This window comes from Pistacia vera, unplaced genomic scaffold, assembly GCF_008641045.1.
Source record: "Pistacia vera cultivar Batoury unplaced genomic scaffold, PisVer_v2 Contig51, whole genome shotgun sequence".
NCBI lineage: Eukaryota > Viridiplantae > Streptophyta > Magnoliopsida > Sapindales > Anacardiaceae > Pistacia > Pistacia vera.
The window spans coordinates 933,558-954,588 of NW_022196346.1; the positions used below are offsets into that span (position 1 = coordinate 933,558).

The window sequence follows — 21,031 nt, forward strand, 5'->3', positions numbered from 1 at the left end:
TCGTTAGTATCATTCAACCCAAAAAAAATCATACTATTGATATTAGTTGATGTGTAACCCTAAAGCATCTTATCGATACAAATGTATTTTTTACTTTATATTTACACTTTAAGTTATGTCATAATGAGCATACTTTTTCCATAAGTTGACTCAAATGCACATGGTAACTTGGATGGAAATCTTTGTTTGCAAACCTCATATAAGGACGTTTGTGGTTTGTCAATTTCTTGAATCTATATACATTCCCTCCAAAAATTCCACGTCAGACAAACACTACTACAAACTCAAAACAACCCATCACAGAACCATTAACTGCGCGTAACCCAACGGCGGGTGAGGCGATAACGGCGACAATAGAGGGACGTTGAAAATTCCGTTCACATCACCCTCCAACTCCATATCCCACAATGCTCTGAAGCTCGACGGGGTCCACGGACTATCCTTAACTGTCTCCACACTTTCCGTTTTAACTGCTTTCATTTGTTTCTTCTCTTCTTCCTCATGTTCACCCTTTCTTTTCCGCTTTCTCTCCCACGCGCTGGCCTCGACGCGTGTGTCGCACTTTCCAGCCTCGGCTCCCGAGTCGCACTTGCCGGCTTCCAATGGAAAGTTGAGGATGGCTTTTGAGCCGCGTAGCTTGAAGGCCGCTCTATCGTAGGCTCTGGCGGCTTCAATGGCGGTGTCAAAAGTCCCCAACCAGACACGTGATCCTCTCCGGTTAGGATCCCGGATCTCCGCCGCGTACTTTCCCCACGGCCTCCGTCGAACGCCTCTGTAATGCTTTGCGTCCTCCACAACGTCTGAACTCGCCTGTTTGGGTTGGGTTTCTTGGTTACTAAAGTGGAGCCACTCGGTTTTGTTCGGGAGTGAGATTTGTAGAGAAGGTTTTCGAGTGGCTTGAGAGGTTGAATTCCGAGAAACGTTTGGCTTGGATTCGAATTCGGAGTTATAAATATTCGATTGAAATTGAGGCTTGACGTCAAATTCAAAGAAATCGCCAGCCAATTGAGAGAAGTTTGGCGAAACATGATCGATGATTTGAGGTTTGGTTTCAAATTCAAAGAAAGGGGAAGTGTTGAAGCAACTATTCGAGGAATTAGAGCTAGAAGCTTGTGAACTTAAACAAGAATCGGACACAGAAGTCGAAACTTCAGATTTGACTTCGTTTATCCTCTGACTCATATCAAAATTCGAATTATATCTCGCCATGGGAGAATTTTCACCAAAAAGTTGTCGCTCAATGAAATCAAGCGCAGATATTTCATTAGGCGTGGCCATAGAAACTGAGCAAGCAATCAAGCGGTTTAGGAAAGCTTTAAATCTTGAAAACTCTGAAGAGTTTGAATGTGGAAGTGGAAGTGGAAGATTTTGAATACGGGAAAGAATGAGAATGACAACGAATATATAGATTGGATATTGTAATGTCAATCGCGACTTTTTCCAACGGAGCTTTTAAGAGAGAAGGAGGAAGGTTCGTTTTCACATTTGTTTATTGACTTTCATGTTTCTTGTTTCATGTCAACCATTGGATCAAGTTGCAGATGAGGTCAAAGAAAGCATCGGACAGCTGATGGTAAAGGTACACTTTTGGATTCGTGCATTATTGTATTTCACTGTTTTGTTTGATTGTATTTTAGTCTTTGTGTTTCGAAGATGGTTCCATAGAGTGCACGTTTGGATAGAATATTAAAAAGGAGTATTGAAATTTAGTGGATAAAAAAAAGTAAAAAATGATGGTGCATTGAATTAGTTAATTTATGGGGTTAAAGAGAGTGAAGACAAAGCTACGCAATTTGCAAATGGGTTATAGATTTGGTCGTAGCTGTTGACAAGGCACCCGCTTCTTTATGATTGAAGCTTGGTCATATATTTCTAGGTTTTGGATTAAAGTTGCATAGTGAAAAACGAATCATTAGACTTAATCAACAAACATTAGATAACTTTATCAACTAATATTTTTTTATTCTTTTTTATGAATGGGGTGTCTAGACCAACTTGAGAACAAGAACTATAATGGTAACCCATATTAGGGATCGTAAGGACTCGAACTCAGGAGACAATATTAGATATTTTTCTTACTCTTTTACCATCAAAGAGATTCAAAATTAAGATATCATGATAGATCATCCTTTACTCTTTTATCATCAGGCCAACAAATAGTGGTTTTTATCAACTAATATTAAATAACTTAATCAAGTCTAAGTTACACTTTCATCTCTATCTTTTGATTTTGATTTTGATTTACCTGGTTTCTCAATTTGTACTCCTAATAAATTCAAACCCTTTTTCCTAGAATGATTCATATTAGATTTCGTGCCTTGAATGTCAAAAGAAGAAAGATAATTAATATGTTTCTTTATTTATGGTTGATTAGTGAGGTTATGGGTTATGAGCAAGGACTTGTTTCATAGTCCAATATAGAATATAATATACTCGGAATGAATTTCAGTCTAGTAAAATTCCAGAAGCCAGATGCATAACTTGTTGATTTCTTTTGCCTGAATCAACATTTTTAGATTAACTTTTGGAATCCAAGGTTCATCTAGCCTTGTCTTTTTTTGGGTTTTGTTTCATTTATCTGAAATTGCTTTATACCATCTTCATTAGGATTTAGGCTTTAGAACTGTGGAACTGTAACCTCGCCCTTGCCTAATTGTGTTGTACCATTGAGAAGGTGCAAGGGAGGCATTTCTTTTGATTCATTGCTTGACCAAGCATGAACTAGAATATTTCTTTTTGCTTGTGGCTTGGAAATCCCTAAGGTAGAAGCTGCTTGTGATTTAATGCTACTTTGACGTTATGGTAAAGGCCAATTAATGTATTTAAAAAGCGGGAAACAGTCAATTGATGCAGTTGAATGCTGGTTCAAACTCTCTTTTCTTCAACCAATCTCAAACCCTAACCACACTCATTAGTTAATATGATTTGAGAATGATTTGAAAAATTCCTAAAGTATCTTTTTCATGTTTCAAAAAGCAATTGAAATTGAAACTTTAACCAAGTCCAAGAATTTGTCGTACCTTAAGATAGATTAAATAGTGAAAAAATCGCGTTGTATACTTTTTGACAGTGTTCCAAAACATGGAAGCTTTGGAAATGTTTATAGTGACTATGAATTATTAAAATAGTTGTTTAAGTGGCAATTGGTGATTGTTCTGTTAACCATACATAGAATAACTCTAGCAATTTTGAAGCATGCATATATTTACTATATTTCATGGCTTAATTATATCATCAATTATCTTTAGTTCTCTTATTGCTACGCAATAAATTGGAGCATTTGTTTCGCTAAATTTCTGCAACAGTAGTTTTTTCAGCTAAACTTCTATGTATGAACCCTAAATTTAACTGCATAAGCTTACAGCAATAGCTTGTCTTGTGTGTCTAAGCTGAACCTTGTGCTCAATCTTTGGTGCGCATAATGAAAAATCACATTTAATCAATTAGAGCATCAAAGAGGTTGCACGATTGCATTTAACACAGGAAGGAAGAGTGGAATGTTAAATGCATAATAGTTTTACAGTTTTTTCCCAGGATAAGTTTGAACCAGTATTACTGAAATGACGCCCTATCTCAAAACAGAATAATTGGCCAAGAGGAGTCAAATAATTGTTTAGTTCCCATTGATAATAAAATAAAAAAAAATTGTATCAATGTTGAAAAAATTTCCTGGAAAGGTAATTTTTCTGATTTGAAACTATAGTATTTATTACTTCTTGATGAGGTTTTGTTTATATATTCCCTTATCATTGATTAATATTAATGACACCAACAGTGGTATTTGTACTCTTACTAAAGGGATTTATGATCTTTGAGGGATTTTGAATATATATATAAACTTAAATATGTGCTGAACTTAGGGGGAAACTTTTCCTCTCTTTAAATTGGCATATTTTGCTCAAATTAACTCTAATGCTTTGGAAATTTTTATCTTCCTTTATGTCACTAGAACTCAACAAAAACTTTATGCATCAGCTGCTCCTTACTAGGCATTTGTTTTGTTACATGTAATGAATAAAAAATAATAGTGTCCATAAAACAAATTTTATACTTTCCGAAATTGACAGCTAATGTGAATCATTTATTACTGTGGAATTTTTCCCTGTTACTAGTTTTTGGAAGGACAAAAACAAACATGTAGAATGCTTTGGAATAGATCATCTTCTAGAATGTATCTGCAAAAAAAAAAAAAAAAAAAAGTAAAAAATCTCCATTGCCAGGAAGAAACTTTCTTAGGTGGCAACGAAGGTAATATAAATACCTTCCAAACTTGGAATTTTTTTTTTTTCCTGTTATATAGATTATTCCAATATCCCTTGGTTGACTGCAACTAAAGTTCACGTGTTATGTTAAATACTTCTTCAAACAAAAGAAGATGTAAGGTGCAATTGCAATGTCAACCCAAATGTGAAATGTCAATTCAACTGTTGTGTGATAAACGATAATTCTGACTGGCTACGTTTACAAGTATCAATTTCAACCAAAAATAAAAATCATACTATTGAATATTTAGTTGATGTTGAACCTTAAAGCTATCGTAATCGATACAAATTATTTTTTCTTTATATTTAAAACCTTTTTAATGATCATAAATGAGCATACTTTTTTCATAAGTTGACTCAAATGCACATGGTAACTTGGATGGAAATCTTTGTTGCAAACCTCATATAAAGGACTTTGTGGTTTGTCAAATTTCTTGGATTATTGATTAATTGTTGCAATTAGTTAACAAGGTTGTTAATTAGTTTTATAGTTAGTTAACTGCTGTTATGGTTAGTTAGAAATATTTAACTATGGTTAACTTAACCATAGTTACTGCAGATTGTATATAACTGTAATAAACATTTGTACAGTTTAATTTTTGAGCTGAATATTACAGCAATTCACTTTACTCTCTGAAATGAACTTGATCATGGTATCAGAGCAGTGTTTTAAGCTGCGAAATTGACAAACTTCAATCGAAGAATCAAGCTCAAATAGAAGCTGTATTTGTATCATCTTTCAAGACCGGTTGATCTTTGTCATCAATTTCTTCCTTGAGTTAACGGGTTTTCTGTTAAATCAATTCTTGATTAAGTTGATTTCTTCTATCTTCATCATCAATTTCGTCCTTGATTAAACTGGTTTTCTGCTAAATCAGTTCTTGATTAAGTTGATTTCTACACATATCTTAAAGTCAATCGATTCTACATGTCGAATGTTACTGACTCAGGTTCGCCTCTCTATATTCATCCGTCGGACACATACATTAGGCGTGGCCATAGAAACTGAGCAAGCAATCAAGCGGTTTAGGAAAGCTTTAAATCTTGAAAACTCTGAAGAGTTTGAATGTGGAAGTGGAAGTGGAAGATTTTGAATACGGGAAAGAATGAGAATGGCAACGTATATATAGATTGGACATTGTAATGTCAATCGCGACTTTTTCCAACGGAGCTTTTAAGCGAGAAGGAGGAAGGTTCGTTTTCACATTTGTTTATTGGCTTTCATGTTTCTTGTTTCATGTCAACCATTGGATCAAGTTGCAGATGAGGTCAAAGAAAGCATCGGACGGCTGATGGTCAAGGTACACTTTTGGATTCGTGCATTATTGTATTTCACTGTTTTGTTTGATTGTATTTTAGTCTTTGTGTTTCGAAGATGGTTCCATAAAGTGCACGTTTGGATAGAATATTAAAAAGGAGTATTGAAATTTAGTGGATAAAAAAAAGTAAAAAATGATGGTGCATTGAATTAGTTAATTTATGGGGTTAAAGAGAGTGAAGACAAAGCTACGCAATTTGCAAATGGGTTATAGATTTGGTCGTAGCTGTTGACAAGGCACCCGCTTCTTTATGATTGAAGCTTGGTCATATATTTCTAGGTTTTGGATTAAAGTTGCATAGTGAAAAACGAATCATTAGACTTAATCAACAAACATTAGATAACTTTATCAACTAATATTTTTTTATTCTTTTTTATGAATGGGGTGTCTAGACCAACTTGAGAACAAGAACTATAATGGTAACCCATATTAGGGATCGTAAGGACTCGAACTCAGGAGACAATATTAGATATTTTTCTTACTCTTTTACCATCAAAGAGATTCAAAATTAAGATATCATGATAGATCATCCTTTACTCTTTTATCATCAGGCCAACAAATAGTGGTTTTTATCAACTAATATTAAATAACTTAATCAAGTCTAAGTTACACTTTCATCTCTATCTTTTGATTTTGATTTTGATTTACCTGGTTTCTCAATTTGTACTCCTAATAAATTCAAACCCTTTTTCCTAGAATGATTCATATTAGATTTCGTGCCTTGAATGTCAAAAGAAGAAAGATAATTAATATGTTTCTTTATTTATGGTTGATTAGTGAGGTTATGGGTTATGAGCAAGGACTTGTTTCATAGTCCAATATAGAATATAATATACTCGGAATGAATTTCAGTCTAGTAAAATTCCAGAAGCCAGATGCATAACTTGTTGATTTCTTTTGCCTGAATCAACATTTTTAGATTAACTTTTGGAATCCAAGGTTCATCTAGCCTTGTCTTTTTTTGGGTTTTGTTTCATTTATCTGAAATTGCTTTATACCATCTTCATTAGGATTTAGGCTTTAGAACTGTGGAACTGTAACCTCGCCCTTGCCTAATTGTGTTGTACCATTGAGAAGGTGCAAGGGAGGCATTTCTTTTGATTCATTGCTTGACCAAGCATGAACTAGAATATTTCTTTTTGCTTGTGGCTTGGAAATCCCTAAGGTAGAAGCTGCTTGTGATTTAATGCTACTTTGACGTTATGGTAAAGGCCAATTAATGTATTTAAAAAGCGGGAAACAGTCAATTGATGCAGTTGAATGCTGGTTCAAACTCTCTTTTCTTCAACCAATCTCAAACCCTAACCACACTCATTAGTTAATATGATTTGAGAATGATTTGAAAAATTCCTAAAGTATCTTTTTCATGTTTCAAAAAGCAATTGAAATTGAAACTTTAACCAAGTCCAAGAATTTGTCGTACCTTAAGATAGATTAAATAGTGAAAAAATCGCGTTGTATACTTTTTGACAGTGTTCCAAAACATGGAAGCTTTGGAAATGTTTATAGTGACTATGAATTATTAAAATAGTTGTTTAAGTGGCAATTGGTGATTGTTCTGTTAACCATACATAGAATAACTCTAGCAATTTTGAAGCATGCATATATTTACTATATTTCATGGCTTAATTATATCATCAATTATCTTTAGTTCTCTTATTGCTACGCAATAAATTGGAGCATTTGTTTCGCTAAATTTCTGCAACAGTAGTTTTTTCAGCTAAACTTCTATGTATGAACCCTAAATTTAACTGCATAAGCTTACAGCAATAGCTTGTCTTGTGTGTCTAAGCTGAACCTTGTGCTCAATCTTTGGTGCGCATAATGAAAAATCACATTTAATCAATTAGAGCATCAAAGAGGTTGCACGATTGCATTTAACACAGGAAGGAAGAGTGGAATGTTAAATGCATAATAGTTTTACAGTTTTTTCCCAGGATAAGTTTGAACCAGTATTACTGAAATGACGCCCTATCTCAAAACAGAATAATTGGCCAAGAGGAGTCAAATAATTGTTTAGTTCCCATTGATAATAAAATAAAAAAAAATTGTATCAATGTTGAAAAAATTTCCTGGAAAGGTAATTTTTCTGATTTGAAACTATAGTATTTATTACTTCTTGATGAGGTTTTGTTTATATATTCCCTTATCATTGATTAATATTAATGACACCAACAGTGGTATTTGTACTCTTACTAAAGGGATTTATGATCTTTGAGGGATTTTGAATATATATATAAACTTAAATATGTGCTGAACTTAGGGGGAAACTTTTCCTCTCTTTAAATTGGCATATTTTGCTCAAATTAACTCTAATGCTTTGGAAATTTTTATCTTCCTTTATGTCACTAGAACTCAACAAAAACTTTATGCATCAGCTGCTCCTTACTAGGCATTTGTTTTGTTACATGTAATGAATAAAAAATAATAGTGTCCATAAAACAAATTTTATACTTTCCGAAATTGACAGCTAATGTGAATCATTTATTACTGTGGAATTTTTCCCTGTTACTAGTTTTTGGAAGGACAAAAACAAACATGTAGAATGCTTTGGAATAGATCATCTTCTAGAATGTATCTGCAAAAAAAAAAAAAAAAAAAAGTAAAAAATCTCCATTGCCAGGAAGAAACTTTCTTAGGTGGCAACGAAGGTAATATAAATACCTTCCAAACTTGGAATTTTTTTTTTTTCCTGTTATATAGATTATTCCAATATCCCTTGGTTGACTGCAACTAAAGTTCACGTGTTTTGTTAAATACTTCTTCAAACAAAAGAAGATGTAAGGTGCAATTGCAATGTCAACCCTAATGTGAAATGTCAATTCAACTGTTGTGTGATAAACGATAATTCTGACTGGCTACGTTTACAAGTATCAATTTCAACCAAAAATAAAAATCATACTATTGAATATTTAGTTGATGTTGAACCTTAAACCTATCGTAATCGATACAAATTATTTTTTCTTTATATTTAAAACCTTTTTAATGATCATAAATGAGCATACTTTTTTCATAAGTTGACTCAAATGCACATGGTAACTTGGATGGAAATCTTTGTTGCAAACCTCATATAAAGGACTTTGTGGTTTGTCAAATTTCTTGGATTATTGATTAATTGTTGCAATTAGTTAACAAGGTAGTTAATTAGTTTTATAGTTAGTTAACTGCTGTTATGGTTAGTTAGAAATATTTAACTATGGTTAACTTAACCATAGTTACTGCAGATTGTATATAACTGTAATAAACATTTGTACAGTTTAATTTTTGAGCTGAATATTACAGCAATTCACTTTACTCTCTGAAATGAACTTGATCATGGTATCAGAGCAGTGTTTTAAGCTGCGAAATTGACAAACTTCAATCGAAGAATCAAGCTCAAATAGAAGCTGTATTTGTATCATCTTTCAAGACCGGTTGATCTTTGTCATCAATTTCTTCCTTGAGTTAACGGGTTTTCTGTTAAATCAATTCTTGATTAAGTTGATTTCTTCTATCTTCATCATCAATTTCGTCCTTGATTAAACTGGTTTTCTGCTAAATCAGTTCTTGATTAAGTTGATTTCTACACATATCTTAAAGTCAATCGATTCTACATGTCGAATGTTACTGACTCAGGTTCGCCTCTCTATATTCATCCGTCGGACACCCCTAGGTTCAACTTTGATTTCAGAACAACTTACTAGAACAGAGAATTATGGGATATGGAGTCGTGCGATGACAGTCTCTCTAAGGGCGAAGAATAAATTGAGCTTTGTTGATGGATCTTGTGAGAAGTCAAAATTCAATGAGTCTCTGCATGCACAGTGGGAATGTTGTAACTCCTTAGTTTTGGTATGGATTTTTAACACTGTGTCGAATGAGATATTTAACAGTATTGTGTACTCTACCAATGCGCATCAGGTCTGGCAAGATCTTCAAGAACAATACAATAAAATCAATGCTATGAGAGTGTTTGGTATTCACAGAGAGATAGCTAATTTGGTACAAGGAACAAATACGATTGCAGTTTATTACAAAAAATTGAAAACTCTGTGGGATGAACTGAGTTCATTGGTGAGTCTACCGCCACCAGATAGTGAGTCAGCCAAGGCTTATTTGGCTCATCTCAACCAACAAAAGCTATTACAGTTCCTAATGAGACTTAATGAATCATATGCCTTGGTGTGAAGTCAGATTTTGTTGATGGTTCCTCTGCCTTCAGTTAAACAGGCTTATTCGATAATGAGTCAAGATGAGAGTTAAAAGGTATTGATTGGATTCAATCATAATACCGAAGTTACTACAACACTGTACTCACAAGGGAATCAAACTCAAAATTCGAAATACAAAGGAAAGAAACCCTACATAGAATGTGACTATTGTCATATTGCTGGGCATAAAAGGGATACTTGTTACAAATTGCATGGCTATCCTGCAGATTTCCAATTTAATAAAGGAAAGTCAGGGTCGAAGGTCAAAGCTAATCATGTTCATTCAAGTCAAGAGTAAGTGTTGAACACTGAATCTGCACCCGACAATAACAAAGGAGGAGCTAATCTAGGCAATGTCTTGACTCCAGAACAGTATGCACAATTGCTTTAGCTACTGGGAAATGAGAACATGGGGGCACCATCTGCTAATCTGGCAGGCAAAATCGTTTCCTTGTACTCAAATTGCAATACTGCTGATGATTGGATTCTAGATTCTGGTGCTACTGACCATATGACCCATAATTTCCAAAATTTTGAGTCTTCTATTGCTAGTAAACCATCCATAGCTAGTTATGTAGGTCTCCCAAATGGAACAAAAACCTCAATTGAACATGTTGGTTTTGTCAAATTGCAAGAAAATTTGTCTCTTGAAAAGGTTTTATACATACCAGATTTTAAGTACAATTTGATGTTAGTGTCTAAATTGGCTACTACCGATCAATGTTCCGTCACATTTTATCCACATTTTTGTGTTATCCAGGATCTTTGAAGTGGTAAACTGAAGGGGATTGGTAAGCAATGTTAGGGGTTATTTCATTTCATACCAATTTCAAAATTAAAATTGTTTTTTCCTAATTTTGTTTCAACTTTAGGAAAAGGCTTAGACATACAAAAGTTTGATTGTAATAAATTGTCAGTTTGCAATTCTATCAATGTAGCTACTGATTCGTCAATAAAAGAACCTTTTCAAGCTAAAGATATTGTTATCTGGCATAGAAGGTTAAGACATGCATCTTTGCCAATTCTACAAACATTACATCATGGACTTAATGATCAGCACAAGTTTCATTGTGATGTTTGTCTCGTAGCTAAACAAACTAGATTACCTTTTGCTTTAAGTGAAACAACCACATCACATGTTTTTGAACTGCTGTATTTAGATGTTTGGGGCCCTTATAGAGTTGCAACCTAGGGTAATGCAAGGTTTTTTCTACGATTGTTGATGACTTTATTCAATTCAAGTCTGATGACTTTCAAACCTTAAAAAACTTTCTGCATATGGTCCAAAATCAATGCAGTTAAACACCTAAATATATTAGAACTGACAATGGCTTGGAATTTTTCAACCAACAATGTCATGATTTGTTGTCTAGCTTAGGCAATGTACATCAAAGCACTTGTGTCTACACTCCACAGTAAAATGGAGTGGTAGAATGCAAGCACAGACACATCCTTAATATAGCTAGAGCTTTTAAGTTTTAATCTCATATTCCAGATTACTTGTGGGGCTATGCAGTCAAAGCAGTTGTTTATATTATTAATAGACTGCCTACCAAAGTTTTGAATGGTTTTTCCCCTTTTGAAAAATTTTATGGTCACAAGCCTAAGTTAGATTGAAAGCTTTTGGCTGTCTGGCATATGCTACAAATTTGCCTATCCAGGATAAGTTTGCTCCAAGATCCATTCCTTGTGTATTTCTTGGCTATTCCTTTACTAAGAAAGGCTATATACTGTATAATTTGCACTCCAAGACAGTATGTGTCAATCGAGATGTTATATTTCATGAGTACATTTTTCCTTTTCTTTTTACACCAGTCCACTAAACCTCCCTTTCTTCTTGAAAATTTCATGGAAGAAGAAGTAAATACATCCTCTGATTCAATTTTGCATACTACTTCTACAAATGATCTTCATGAGACAGAACCAACTACACTTAGTTCTTCAGCTTCCCATTCACTCTCTTCTGTGCCTAATACACCCTTACCTTCTCATAACCAAATTAGAAAGTCCAACAGACCCACTAAACCTCCTATTTGGACCACTGATTTTGTGTGTCCTACTTTGTCCAAGTCAAATAAGACATCTACTGTCAAATATCCCATACATAATTACATTGCCTATACTAATCTTTCTTCTGCCTACCAAAAGTGTCTATCCAGTATTTCTGCTATCATTGAACCCACATCCTTTACCCAAGCATCCAAAGATCCCAACTGGATTAAAGCTATGCAATAGGAAATTCAAGCTTTGGAAATAAATGGACCTGGTCTCTAGTTCCCTTGCCTCCTGGTAAGATTCCAATAGGGTGTAAATGGGTGTATAAGCTTAAGTATAATGCCGATGGGACTTTGGAAAGGTATAAGACCAGATTAGTGGCCAAAGGGTTTACTCAGCAGGTTGGAATTGATTATGAGGAGACTTTTCTCCAATAATGAAGATGGTGACAGTGAGGTTAGTCTTGGCCATTGCATCCATGAAAGGTTGACCTTTTTTTCATTTAGATGTTAACAATGCATTCTTACAAGGAGATCTTTAAGAGAAAATATACTTGCATTTACCACAAGGTTTCTCAAATCAACCTGACAAGCCCTTAGTTTGTAAACTTCATAAGTCTTTATATGGCTTAAAACAAGCCTCCAGGGCTTGGAATACTAAGCTCACAAATGCCTTGTTGATAGGTGGTTTTTAGCAATCCCCATCGAATCACTCTTTTTCTTTTTTGAGAAACATAATGGGCACATTGTTATCTTACTTGTGTATGTTGATGACTTGGTCATCATTGGCAGTGACAGTTCCCTGATTCAAGCTACTAAGGATCTCTGACATTCTCATTTCAAGCTAAAGGACTTGGGCTCTCTTAGATATTTTTTAGGTTTTGAAGTTGCTCGATCCTCCAAAGGTATAAGTCTATGTCAAAGGAAATATGCTTTGTAGTTAATAGCTGATTCGGGATTAGTTGCTGCCAAACCAGTTTTGGTTCCTCTTGATCCTCATCTAAAACTCACTAATGTAGAGTATGATGCAGCCTTTCCTAGCCAAAAAGATCTAGTCTTAGTTGATCCCTCGGTATATCAAAAATTGGTTGGAAAATTGCTTTATTTGTGTCTCACCAGACCTGATCTCCGTTTTGCAGTAAACCTCCTCAACCAATTTATGCACAAACCTAAACAATCACATCTCAATGCTGCCCTTAAGATTGTCAGATATGTGAAAGGGTCTCCAGGTTTGGGTTTATTTTTCCCAGCACATGACTCCTTGCATCTTAAAGCATTTTGTGACTCTGATTAGGCTTCTTGCCTTATGACTCGTAAATCAGTGACTGGTTTCTACATTTTCTTGGGAAATTCTTTGCTGTCCTGGAAATCTAAACGTTAAGTTGTAGTTTCTAGAGCATCCTCTGAAGCTGAATATCGTGCCTGGCATCCACAGTTTGTGAAATTATTTGGCTTACTCAGCTTTTGCATGACCTTGGTTTCTCACTACAGTTGCCCATTTCCCTTGGCTGTGACAATCAATCAGCCATTCACATTGCTTCCAATCCTGTGTTCCATGAACGGACGAAGCATATCGACATTGATTGCCACATTGTTTGTACAAAGATTAAGGAGGGTTTGGTGCATCCTGTCCATGTTCCCACACAAGAGCAGCCTGCTGATTTGTTTACTAAGGCTGTTCCTACTTCTCTTCATCGCCATTTATTGTCCAAGTTGGGGGTGCTTGATATTCATCACCCACCATCTTGAGGGGGTTCTTGGATTATTAGGATTATTCATTAATTGTTGCAATTAGTTAACCATGTAGTTAATTAGTTTTATAGTTAGTTAACTGCTGTTATGGTTAGTTAGAAATATTTAACTATGGTTAACTTAACCATAGTTACTGCAGATTGTATATAACTGTAACAAACACTTGTGCAGTTAGTTTTTGAGCTGAATAATAAAGAAATTCACTTTACGCTCTGAAATGAACTCGATCAGAATTGACAAGCTCAAGGCTCCCATAAGTTGTGTCATGACTGGAGCTTGAACTTTGACTGTTAGTCCTAATGATATATTATTGTAGCTTTTGTAGTTGATCATTTGATCTGGCACTTCATAGACCCTAAGAATTTTTTTAGTTTATTTTTTTTTTTTTGCGAATAACATAAATAGTCTGCAAATTTGTTTGTTAGATATTCGAGGCAAATTCCTGGGGTTAAATATCTTTATACATTAATCAGAATTATTTCCACCTCAGAGTCAATTCCTGAAACAACAAATACTTTCCATGCTTAACAATTTTCGAGTCTTGGAATCTCCTGAAACAACATCTTTAAACATAGCATGTTTTAGAGTATTCTTGAATTCAGAAACTAATACGCTCATAATTTTTGGGGAAACACTCTTAAGGTTGACCTTGAGGCTTGCTATTGTGGGAGCGGTTCTGTTTTGATTTCCTCAAAGTCCAAGAAGGGTCATGGATTACACAAACAGAATTTTCTTTTCTTGGAGACCCTTGGAACTGTTAACCAATTTTAATCATCAAAGGGAAGCAGCTTTCTTTTGCTCCAGAAGCTGTTTCTCTTCAAAGATTGACCTTCCTAATAACTCCACGACAAGTCCTTAGCGGCATTCTGTTGATAATACCCACAAGCTAGAAAAAGAATTGCTCCCAATGTTGAGGCCTGACGTCAACTATCTAGTATCTTTTCAAAAGCATTTGCGCTGATACAAACAAGTGGTGCAATTGGACCAGTTCAAACATTTTATACTGTTCAGTTCTCAGATTATGATATCTGTAGCAAATCCTTTCTGTAGATGATAATGTTATTTACATATCTTTGTTACTGATTTAGCATTTATGTTTTCTAATCATAATTAAAGAAGGTCATGGATTTTAAGCTTCCTTAGAGGCCTTGAAATAAAGGTTCGGCTTAAAATGCTTAATGTGGAACAGTGGAAGTGCCATTTTGATATGGTCCATCCTCAGTGATACTGATATGTGCTAATTAATATATGTATAGAGAGAGAGAGAGAGAGAGAGATTTCATATAACATACACATGATTTAGATGTCGTCCAATGATAGAGAAGGCCCAAGTAATTTGTATGTCCAGATTCTTATTGGAGGTTGTAAAAAGCTTCAGGATTGATGCAGCATTGTGGAATAGGTAACCATTGTTTTAGCTTTAGCTTCCATTTATCATCTCTTATTGAAACTCATTATCTTTTTGTAACACAGGTGTGTTTAGGATATCTTTTGCTTCAGGCAACTTGATTGCACGCATTGATCAGCTGCATTTAGACTATCTTTGGTTGTGCACAATGGTCCAGTGTGTGGTCAAGATTTTCTTTATTTTGCACTTTCCTGTCATCTTTGTCCATCTGAGGTATGTAGACCTTTTGCTAAAGTTTAACGCTAGTAGTTGTTTATTTAATTTCAGGTAATGAGTTTTTTACCCAAAATTTTATCAAACAAACATTTTCCTTGAATTTTCAATTATTAGAGTTTGTATAATTATGCATGGCTGAATTGGCAATGCATCAAATAAAATACACCTTTTTAATGCTTATAAAATTTGAACTCTTGATAGTACTATTCTTCAGTTGAAGTAAATTTTCTGCAATGTCATTTCATTAAAATTATATTAAGTTTATGAAAATTTTCTTTTCATTTCAAGGTGCTGTTCTATCAGTTACAATATCCTTGCTTCAATATAAACCCTAAAATTCGATACTCTTGAAATAGTGGGGTATTAGTTTAGCAAATCTATGTGGATTTCTGATAAGAAAGTAGTAATGTTATGCTAGTCTCGTCATCACTTGAAAGGATTGGCATCTTTCTCTGCCATTTCCCCTCAGGTTCCTTTTTTCATTGACCATGCAGTAATATTAGTAGGAATCAAAAACTTAAACAAGTCCCACATTTACATCAGCAGGAACACACATAATCTTGTAATGGGATTTTGGATTGTGTTTCTTCTTCATCTGACCTTCTAGCAATTCTCCAACCCGTTACAACATTGCTGTTTTTTTTTTTTTTTTTTTTTTTGTCTTTTGGTAAACAAAGGTCTTCATATCCATCGGTAGAATGGTGGTCTTCTCATCTTTGGAGAGATTTCACTTGGGCCAAGTTCATTACATTATTTGTTTGAGATATATAATAATGTATAGTTACTCATGGATCCAAAACAACCAGAGCTGGGGCCTAAACAGTGTACGGTGCAATTCTTTATGAGCTTCCTCTATCTGAACCCAAATGGGTCTTGGAAAGAAACCATTAAGGGATTCAAATCTTGGAAATACTGAAGGAGAAAGGGTAGTCATTGAGGTATTAATCTGTACAAAGGATTGGAGGAAAGGTAGTTGCAATCAAATCAAATACTAAAACTTGACTGTTTTGTTGTAGGATATAAATGATTTAGATAAGTAGAAGCTCAGTCCATGTGGATACTGGAGCCGTTGGCTGTTACATAAAAATGAGGAGAACATAACAAATAAGTGGAAGCTTTTTAATTGTGGGCCACAATTCAATCACGATTGGGTCAAGCCATGACCCGATTTGTTTAGAACTATGGATCCAGCTATTAGTTTCTCATGATTTACTAGATGGTAAATGTGAGCAGTTGTTTGTAGTCATTGAATGGTTTAGAATGTGAATCCATTAAGATATTATTCTATTAGTTTATGAAGATGTATTATTATACCATAACCTAATTATGTTGTTAATATTCATTAAGTATGGCCAATGCCATCATCCATTTTAATATCAAATAAAAGTATTAGTATATAGATTCCATACGGCTCGCCTCATATCATACTGGTCATCAGTCAAATCTCTTTATTTTATTATACTTGAACATCTTTAATTCATCATCTAATGTATAAACAATATTATTGATTATTTAAATATTTCTGTTGGAGCCTGCTATATCAGAGTTCAAACTATATTCTAATTCAACCTATTGATTAAATAGTTTGAATTCAACATTCATGTAATACTAAAAATTAAATTATAAACACTGCTGAGTCAGACCTTTGCTTCACAAGAAAAGAAGCTACCATGCAGCCTCTTATTTTAACACGTGCACTATTTCATTATTTTATTTCACTCATTTTGACGACAATTCTTGTCGTTGGTGAAAAAATTGAGTCTAGTTTTGCGGTGCAGTGCACGTTTTGGCGGTTGTCACGTGTGACGAGGATAGAAGGATAATGGTTTTTGGTCAAAGTCACATTTGAACAGGATGGTCAAGTTTTGCTGACTTCTCTTTTTATTTCTTATTTTCTAGTTCGCAATAGATAATGAAACAATTATTTTGTAACAAAATAGAGGGATGGTTGATATCTAGCTCTCATATAACAATATAATAAAGATTGGTTTACAATCTAATCTCTCAAACTCTTTTTTATAATCCCGACATGATAGTTCGCAATTGGTTAGATAAGAAAATTCATTAAAAACCAATTACAAGCTGTCATGTTAGGGTTGTGAGAGAAAGTTTGTGAGATTGGATTGTAAGTATAATATTATCCTTAACAATATGTTTTATAAGGAGTAAGCGACATGTTCTCAACCAGACAAGTTCTTACCCTTGGTTTTATAAATTCCATATTCCTAGCCTTGTAACAATCAAAAGGTAAAATAGTCATTTACACTACATTAAATTTGAAATGAAATTGAAAATTTTAAAATAACCCTCCACATCTCAAATTTTTCTCACAAGCACCCTCTTGCTAAAACTTCTCTTCTATCGCTTCTTTCTCCCTCCCTCACCACAACCTCCTATTTCTCTCCCTAACCAACAACCACTAGCCACTCAAATTGTTTGGGGTGATTTGAGCGGCAAGTGGTGTGTGGGAAAGGGCAGGAGATGGCCGGTTGGTGAGAGGTTGGGTGGGGAGGTGCCAGCAGGTGCCCACAAGGGGGTAGGCTACGCACTGGGGCATGTTGGAAAGGTTCGCACGCTTGAGGCAGGGAAAAATTAAGTGGGGAAAAACGTTAAGCACTTGGTGTGCGTCAACAAAGGAGAAGCAAATGGTAGTCGTTGGCAAGGAAAACAACCTAGAAAACATACACAATCAATCACCAATCAATTAATAAGCCCAATCATCCTAAAAAATCATCAAATCGAAACCAAATCGGTGGAACAAATAACCTAGCCGTGGTGGTTGGTGGCAAGTCACGACTGATGATTGGTGGGTTACCAAGCATCAAGATTAGGGGGGTTTTATAGAGTGGAGGTTGGTGCTTCAAATGGTGGTGTTGGATTGGGTTTTGGCTGCCGTTAGCTGTTAGTCGTCCGAATTTGGCTTAAAACAGCAAAACCCTAACTTTGCGTTGGCTGATGAATGATGGGAGAAGAGGCTTGGGGGGTTTGGTCAATGGAGGTCGCAGAAGCTAGTGGTGGGGTCAAGGAAGGCCAACAACGTTGGATTTGAGCGGATGGTTGGGTGGAGGCAGTGGCTAGGTGGTGGTGGCAATGGTTGGGTGATTGGAGATGGGATGATGTGAAGGTTGATGAAGAGGGTGTTATTGAAATAAATTTAAAAGTAAGATGATTATTTTTATAATTATACTAATTTAGGGGTTAGAAAATAATTTATTAATTTATTTGTCAAGGACAATATAGTAATAACATCTTCTGCATATGTGTCAAAAGACTTAAAACCTAAAAATCATTAACAGTGCCTACTTTAAGTGTGTGAATATAAAATTTATAAAATCAGGGATGGAAACTCACTATTTCTTGAAAGCTTGGGTGGGAACACGTTGTTTACTCTTTTATAAATTTATTATTATTATTAAGAGTAATAATGAGAACAAGATAAATAAAAAGTGAAGTGTGATTCCTTTGAGCTGAGGCCAATAGAATAGAGAAGAAAACAGGTGGGTGTTAAGAGTAATGAATAAGATTACACCTAATCCCAACATCTAATTATAAATAATAATAATAATAAAGAAAACAAGAGAGATGGAGAAGTCGACAACTACAAGCAGCATTTGCAAGTTGATCATGGTGGGACGCCACCAACAATGAATATCATAAGTTGAGAGATTGACTTTACCCCTATCCTTTGTATCAATTTGTCTATAAACAATGTATTTGATTTTGTGTTAAATAACTTTTCTATTCCGACCTATCCCGATGCTTCATCCATCATAATTACCATGTGTTTTTTCCTTTCTTAAAATTAATAAAATAAAAATAATTATTAGAATTTGATCTCAAAATTACATCATTAGAATAACGTAAGTTATTATGAAATCATAAAAATAAATACAAACTCTCTCTTCTTCAATAATGTACAAACAACTAGACAAGTGGACACAATAAACGACAAACAACGTCGCTGTTTTAACAATGATGACGTCACTATAAAGAAAAAATAAAACCACGTGATATATATCCCCTTCTCCTACTTTACAGTATACACCATCACCATGGAAGTTTCAAAGAAACCAAGTTCCATTTACATTATTATTATATTATTCCCTCATTCATGCACCTACCCTTCCTATATATTTCCCTCTTCTCTTTAAATTCCAAAAATTCCCCTTCCCCTCACAAGCACAATAATCAAATCTCTTCTCTCCTTTCCTCTCTATACCCAATTCAACCAATTATAATGTACGGACACAGCTTTGCCCAATCTGATTTTGCAATTTTAGACTCAGTTCGCCGTCATTTACTCGGTGAATCCGACCCTGGACTCACTGTTTCAACCGCTACTTGTAATTCCACTGCCACTGCGCCTCCTCCTACTGCTACTGCTTATTGCCGGAGTTCCAGCTTTGGCTGCTTGGACCCTTGTTTAACTGACACCTGGGGGGATCTTCCTTTGAAGGAAAACGATTCCGAGGATATGCTTGTCTACAATTTCTTGCGGGATGCCCTCACTGAAGGTTGGGTCCCCGTCCCACAGGAGGTTACAGAAAGCTGTCAGCTTAATTTTCCGGTGAAGGAGGAGCCTTTTGTGGCCCCCGAACAACAGATTACAGCAACTCCTGCTGCCACAGCGGCGGCCCCTGCTCCGGCGGTGGCTGTCCCTTCCAAGGGAAAGCACTACAGGGGAGTTAGACAGAGACCCTGGGGGAAGTTCGCCGCAGAAATTCGGGACCCGGCGAAAAATGGAGCCCGGGTTTGGTTGGGGACTTTCGAGACGGCTGAGGATGCCGCTTTGGCTTATGACCGAGCCGCTTATAGGATGAGGGGTTCCAGAGCTTTGTTGAATTTTCCTTTGAGGATTAATTCTGGCGAACCAGAGCCGGTTAGAATTACGTCGAAGAGATCATCGCCGGAGCCGACTTCTTCATCGGAGAGTAAGTCGCCAAAGAGGAGGAGAAAGGTGGGTGGTGGTAGGTCAGCGGCGGCTCAAGCCGGGTTGGAAATGGGAGGTGGAGTTGCACAAGTGGCATCGAGTACACGTGTGGAAGAATTAATGGTTTTATAATGGTGAGGTGGAAGATATTTTGAGTGACTCAAAAAATTGATGGTATCCGGAGTTGTATGTAGTGTATGAGGGTATAATCATTTTTTGGGTGACCAAAGTTTTGGAGCTTCTTTTCTTTTAGGGACAAAAATAAATTAGTGATGAGTTTGTTTTGGTTTGTGAATATACAAAAACTTGTTTTTTTTTTTAATTGTTTTATGAAATTAAATATCTCCCACTGTTTAAAAAATATTTAATTCTTTTGTTGGCCACTTATATTGTCTTTGATTATTAAGAACGCCAATTATAAAGCACATAATTTGGAAATCCATCTAATCACTGCTCAAAAGTCAATGACATGAAATGTGTTAACTTGACATAGGAGCTTCAACATTTTCATATTAATCCATATTTATGTCTTAATGTTTTTGACTATATTAAAAATAGATACGAGACTGTTATGTCTTGCTTTTCCCGTTTTCATCTCTTAAAAGATGTTTAAATCAAAGATGGATTCGATTCTAATTAGACTGTGCTTGGTCCGTTTTTGTTAAGATAAAAGATAAAGTGGGAGTTGAGAAGAAGATGACCCCATCTCTGACTGTTTTTTAAACAACAATTATAATAAAGCGCCACTCATAATTTGCTGTAAAGACAATATGGTACTTGAAAAGTTTAAAAATGACAAACAACTATTTCCCGTCAAATTCTGTTAAAGATTTCCGTTTACTTAATGATAATAGTGTTAGAAAATTTTTTTATCTTCTCTTCTTCGTCTTTTTGGTCTATATTTTCTTCCATCTCTTTACTTTCCTCTCTCTTCTTCTCTCTTGGATTTTGCCAGAATTC

The 21,031-nt window shown here is 35.1% G+C and overlaps 2 protein-coding genes across 2 annotated transcripts; one reads left to right on the forward strand and one right to left on the reverse strand.

The window, feature by feature from the left end:
* Positions 1–258: 258 nt before the first annotated feature.
* LOC116106208 (ethylene-responsive transcription factor 5-like) lies at positions 259–1,384 on the reverse strand. Its single transcript, XM_031392550.1, has one exon. The coding sequence runs from the start codon at positions 1,276–1,278 to the stop codon at positions 298–300; it is 981 nt and encodes a 326-aa protein (XP_031248410.1). The 5' UTR covers positions 1,279–1,384; the 3' UTR covers positions 259–297.
* Positions 1,385–19,250: 17,866 nt separating this feature from the next.
* On the forward strand, positions 19,251–20,434 carry LOC116106191 (ethylene-responsive transcription factor 2-like). Its single transcript, XM_031392532.1, has one exon. The coding sequence runs from the start codon at positions 19,253–19,255 to the stop codon at positions 20,201–20,203; it is 951 nt and encodes a 316-aa protein (XP_031248392.1). The 5' UTR covers positions 19,251–19,252; the 3' UTR covers positions 20,204–20,434.
* The last annotated feature ends 597 nt before the right edge of the window (positions 20,435–21,031 follow it).